General features: G+C 47.2%; 1 protein-coding gene across 1 annotated transcript in view; it reads left to right on the top strand.

Moving 5' to 3' along the window:
* The window catches only part of LOC123765927 (spore coat protein SP96-like), a 65,817-nt gene extending 60,726 nt beyond the window's left edge, over nt 1-5,091 (top strand). The window contains exon 2 of the mRNA XM_069303146.1: nt 4,754-5,091. Within this exon, the coding sequence (XP_069159247.1) occupies nt 4,754-5,091 (338 nt within the window). The remainder of the gene's footprint in view (nt 1-4,753) is intronic.
* Nucleotides 5,092-6,000: the final 909 nt, after the last annotated feature.

Here is a 6,000-nt window from a genome sequence, read left to right on the forward strand (position 1 = left end):
AGTGCCAGCAGGTGAAGCAACAGAAGTGGTATAGTGCCAGCAGGTGAAGCAACAGAAGTGGTATAGTGCCAGCAGGTGAAGCAACAGAAGTGATATAGTGCCAGCAGGTGAAACAACAGAAGTGGTATAGTACCGGCAGGTGATGCAACAGAAGTGGTATAGTACCAGCAGGTGAAGCAACAGAAGTGGTATAGTACCAGCAGGTGAAGCAACAGAAGTGGTATAGTGCCAGCAGGTGAAGCAACAGAAGTGGTATAGTACCAGCAGGTGAAGCAACAGGAGCGGCAGTGCCAGCAGGTGAAGCAACAGGAGTGGTATAGTGCCAGCAGGTGAAGCAACAGGAGCAGTATAGTGCCAGCAGGTGAAGCAACAGGAGTGGTATAGTGCCAGCAGGTGAAGCAACGGGAGTGGTTGTGCCAGCAGGTGAAGCAACAGGAGTGGTATAGTGCCAGCAGGTGAAGCAACGGGAGTGGTTGTGCCGGCAGGTGAAGCAACAGGAGTGGTATAGTGCCAGCAGGTGAAGCAACGGGAGTGGTTGTGCCAGCAGGTGAAGCAACAGGAGCCACAGTACTTCACCTCTTAACTCGCCAACATTTGCTGATTTTCTCGAGTACTATTTTTCACTACACAGTACTTGTTGCCACCTGGTCTGTCCTCTGTGGCAGTGAACATGAGCAGCATCCTCACTCACCTGTGAGGCAGTGAACAAGAGCAGCATCCTCACTCTCCTGTGAGGCAGTGAACAAGAGCAGCATCCTCACTCTCCTGTGAGGCAGTGAACAAGAGCAGCATCCTCACTCTCCTGTGAGGCAGTGAAGAAGAGCAGCATCCTCACTCTCCTGTGAGGCAGTGAAGAAGAGCAGCATCCTCACTCTCCTGTGAGGCAGTGAACAAGAGCAGCATCCTCACTCTCCTGTGAGGCAGTGAACAAGAGCAGCATCCTCACTCACCTGTGAGGCAGTGAACAAGAGCAGCATCCTCACTCACCTGTGAGGCAGTGAACAAGAGCAGCATCCTCACTCACCTGTGAGGCAGTGAACAAGAGCAGCATCCTCACTCTCTTGTGAGGCAGTGAACAAGAGCAGCATCCTCACTCTCCTGTGAGGCAGTGAACATGAGTAGCATCCTCACTCTCCTGTGAGGCAGTGAACATGAGTAGCATCCTCACTCTCCTGTGAGGCAGTGAACATGAGCAGCATCCTCACTCTCCTGTGAGGCAGTGAACATGAGCAGCATCCTCACTCACCTGTGAGGCAGTGAACAAGAGCAGCATCCTCACTCACCTGTGAGGCAGTGAACAAGAGCAGCATCCTCACTCACCTGTGAGGCAGTGAACAAGAGCAGCATCCTCACTCACCTGTGAGGCAGTGAACAAGAGCAGCATCCTCACTCACCTGTGAGGCAGTGAACAAGAGCAGCATCCTCACTCTCCTGTGAGGCAGTGAACAAGAGCAGCATCCTCACTCTCCTGTGAGGCAGTGAACATGAGTAGCATCCTCACTCTCCTGTGAGGCAGTGAACATGAGCAGCATCCTCACTCTCCTGTGAGGCAGTGAACAAGAGCAGCATCCTCACTCACCTGTGAGGCAGTGAACAAGAAAAACCTCTTTAGTGTCTTGTGAGGCAGTAAAGACGAGCTGCGTTCTCACTGCACATTGAGGCAGTGAACAATAAGAGCATCCTCACAGTCCTAAGTGGCAGTGAATATGAGCGGCATCATCACTGTCCTCTGTGACAGTGAATATGAGCGGCATCATCACTGTCCTCTGTGGCAGTGAATATGAGCGGCATCATCACTGTCCTCTGTGACAGTGAATATGAGCGGCATCCTCACTGTCTTGTGTGGCAGTGAATATGAGCGGCATCCTCACTGTCCTCTGTGGCAGTGAATATGAGCGGCATCATCACTGTCCTCTGTGACAGTGAATATGAGCGGCATCATCACTGTCCTCTGTGACAGTGAATATGAGCGGCATCCTCACTGTCTTGTGTGGCAGTGAATATGAGATGGATTATCATTGACCTGTGTGGCGGTGGAATTTAGCAGCATATTCACTGTAATGTGAGGCCCTATTACAGGAGTTCCATCATTACTGTTCCGTGAGGCAGAGAATATTACCACCATCCTCACTGCCCTTTGTGACAGTGAACATGAGAAGCATCTTCACTATCCTGTGAGGTAATGAACAAAAACAGCATCCTCACTGTTCTGTTAGGCAGCGAATATGAGCAGCATCCTCACTATCTTCTGTGGCAGCGATTATGAAGAGCATCCTCACTTTCCTGTTTGACAGAGATTATGAGCAACGTCCTCACTCTCCTGCAATCACTTAGTTGTGCTTGCGGGGGTTGAGCCTCGGCTCTTTGATCCCGCCTCTCAACTGTCAGTCAACTGGTATACAGATTCCCGAGCCTATTAGACTCTATCAAATCTACATTTGAAACTGTGAATGTAGTAGTCAGCCTCCACTACATCACTTCCTAATAAATTCCATTTGTTAACTAGTCTGACACTCAAAAAAACTAGTTTCTAACGTCCCTGTGGCTCATTTGGGTACTAATTAAGTTACCACCTGTGTACCCTTGTTCGTGTACCACCCGTGCTAAATAGTCTGTCTTTACCTGTCCTGTCAATTCCCCTGAATTTTTTTATTGAATTATTTCGCCTGATATATTTCTTCAAGTGCAGGTGAGGATTTGGGGACGGATAGCGAGGATAGACATCTAAGATTCGTCTTGAGCATTTCAAGCAACTCAGCTTACCAAAATCTGGATTTCAGGACCTAATGGTTCCGTCTCTCTGAGGCGTTGACTTAAATAACTGCAACTCTCCACCGAGAATTAGAATAACCAAAGTCGTCTAGTATCGTGTGTTCTAGCTTACGGGTGTGTGATGGCATCCAAGAAGTTGACCCACTAGACTTTTGAGGATAAAACATGACCCAGATGCTTTAACAATATTTTATTTCACTTTATATACATAACAGGTTTAGTATAATATTTGTATAATACAAGTCTTTCGAGCTCAAACGTTTGCAACATATTTTCGTGGGTGAACGTGGTATTAAATTGAGCTGTATATCTTTCACATATTTTCCAAGGTTACTGCACTGTATTACATTGATATTACAGTGTAATACAGAATTTCATTGTTACGTAGAAAGATACTAATTTAGTTTAAATATATATTGACCGGAGTACAACTCGTTCACAAGTTAATTTTGACGTTGTGGTTCATAGCTTCAAAATTACTATGTAAAATGTTGAGCAAAAGTCGTACGTGTCTGGCTGGCAGTTCTCCTGGAGAGCAGCAGTGACAGTGGTGCAATGTCACCAGTCCCCACTGAGAGTGGTCATAACACAGTGGTGCAAGGCCACCAGTCCCCACTGAGAGTGGTCATAACACAGTGGTGCAAGGCCACCAGTCCCCCACTGAGAGTGGTCATAACACAGTGGTGCAAGGCCACCAGTCCCCACTGAGAGTGGTCATAACACAGTGGTGCAAGGCCACCAGTCCCCCACTGAGAGTAGTCATAAGGCACAGTCATGGTAGTCCACCAGACTACCCCTGAGGGTGATCTTGTCCTAAGTCATTTGCTGACACTCTAACCCAGATTATATAATGTATAATATTTATGTTTTGTAAATAATCACATCCTAAAATGTGAAAGTTTTTAGTGACATAAATATTGTGTTGTTTTAAAATTAATCTTCTTTAGTAAATAATTTTCTTTCCAGGCTGAGATTACATTGTAACATTGCCGCCCCAGTGTAAACAAACAAAACATTACTGAAAACAGCGGATGTGGTGTTTAAGTTTTAGTGTTTCTCTGGATTATAATTTGCGCCATGGAACAGGAGAACTTTAACCACAGGTGTGCAACAAGACTCTTGCCAAAACAAATATGGGACAACGGGTCAAGCAGCCATGCTTGAAAACCTCAAAAATATAAGAAGTAACATAAAATCCTGAACAAGAGATGCCAGCTATCAGACCTGTAGCAGGACGCTTCGGCCAACGTGTCTGATCTTGAAGTCTAGTTACACGAGCTTGCTCTCCACCACCACCAGCTATACAGGATTCCGGATAATCCCTCCGGAGCTCAGAACGGACATTATCAAGCAACTGGTCCCCCTCATCTAACATCCCCTCCCCCAACCCACCCACCAGCTACGACCCACGACCCTAGAACCGGCTCCAGCCATAAATTTAGCCCCCTACGAGGTGACCACCGGGAACAGAGGCGCGGATGAGCACACCTGGAAGAATTAGCGCAGCAAGGCGGGACGTGTTACCAGGACTCTATCGTCACTTACGATCCATAAACTCCAGTAATCACTTCCTGGAGGAGGGTTCCCGCTCCCTGCATGTTCTCAACTCACAGCCAAATCGGAGACTAAAAGAGTCCTTCTTCTGTTCCCGAAGGCGAGTGTCATAAGCTTAATTCTAGGCTAGGCGAGGTTAATGGTGGATAATGGAGTCATAATGGAGGCAGGGGTTGTGCGGGCGATCACTGGGGGAGGCCGGATACCACCACATCCTGCGCCACCACACTAACTACACCTGCAGGCCCCCCTTCCAGCTCCTGCTGCTGGTGTGGTTGGTACTGCTGCGCCACCACACTAACTACACCTGCAGGCCCCCCTTCAATCCCCTGCTCCCTCGTCTGCTCCTGCTGCTAGTAATGATGCTGGTGATGCTACGTCTGATCCTACTAATATTGCTGATTCTACTTGCACTACTTCGTTCAAGCTGCTGATACTAACGACACTACTTCAGCTGCTGATACTGCTACTACAACTACTACTACTACGGCTGCTAACACTGTTGTAACTATTGACACTACTACAAGTGTAGATGCTTCGGGGACTACAACAACTGTTTTTGCTGCGGATTCCTTCATTGTTGCAGCATTTGTTGGAACTACTACAACTGCTGACACTACTACTACTGCTGCTGCTGTTTCTACGGGCCCTAAAATTGCTACTACTGCTGCACAATCTTCCCTACTTATGCTGCTGCTTCTGCTGGTGTTACAATCGCTGCTGCATGACTACCTGAAAGTAATCTCCCGCCTCGACATCTACTAGGCAGTCATCTAGTCACTCACACACCGGATGTCATATCTTCCATGTGTGATGTCACTCATCCTCTTTATTGACTCTTCTCTGAGGGTATCTGTCCCCCTGGCAATATTGCATCAAAGATCATATATATTTTCGCTTCCACTATTGCAAGTAACGTGAGATTACTTACAACCATTCATGCAACAGCAATTGTAACGTCAGCAGAAGCAGCAGCGTTAGTAGGGAAGATTGTGCAGCAGCAGTAACAATTTTAGTGCCCGTAGCAGCAGCAGTAGTAGTACTGTCAGCAGTTGGAGTTGTCCCAACAAATCTGGATCATTTTCACTTACTCTTTCTTTATTTTCCTCTAATTTGTTTGTTACTCTGTCGGCGTTCGTGAACCAAACCTTCAGGCTCTTCTTGGACACCCTATTCCCAGAGGTTCCAGTGTCAGGGAGTGGGTGAGTGTCAGGGTGTGTACTCACCTAGTTGTACTCATCTATTTGTGCTTGCGGGGGTTGAGCTCTGGCTCTTTGGTCCCGCCTCTCAACTGTCAATCAACAGGTGTACAGATTCCTGAGCCTATCGGGCTCTATCATATCTACACTTGAAACTGTGTATGGAGTCAGCCTCCACCACATCACTTCCTAATGCATTCCATTTGTCAACCACTCTGACACTAAAAAAGTTCTTTCTAATATCTCTGTGGCTCATTTGGGCACTCAGTTTCCACCTGTGTCCCCTTGTGCGTGTTCCCCTTGTGTTAAATAGACTGTCTTTATCTACCCTATCAATTCCCTTCAGAATCTTGAATGTGGTGATCATTTCCATCCTAACTCTTCTGTCTTCCAGCGAAGTGAGGTTTAATTCCCGTAGTCTCTCCTCGTAGCTCATACCTCTCAGCTCGGGTACTAGTCTGGTGGCAAACCTTTG

Source organism: Procambarus clarkii, chromosome 5 (genome assembly GCF_040958095.1).
Source record: "Procambarus clarkii isolate CNS0578487 chromosome 5, FALCON_Pclarkii_2.0, whole genome shotgun sequence".
Lineage (NCBI taxonomy): Eukaryota > Metazoa > Arthropoda > Malacostraca > Decapoda > Cambaridae > Procambarus > Procambarus clarkii.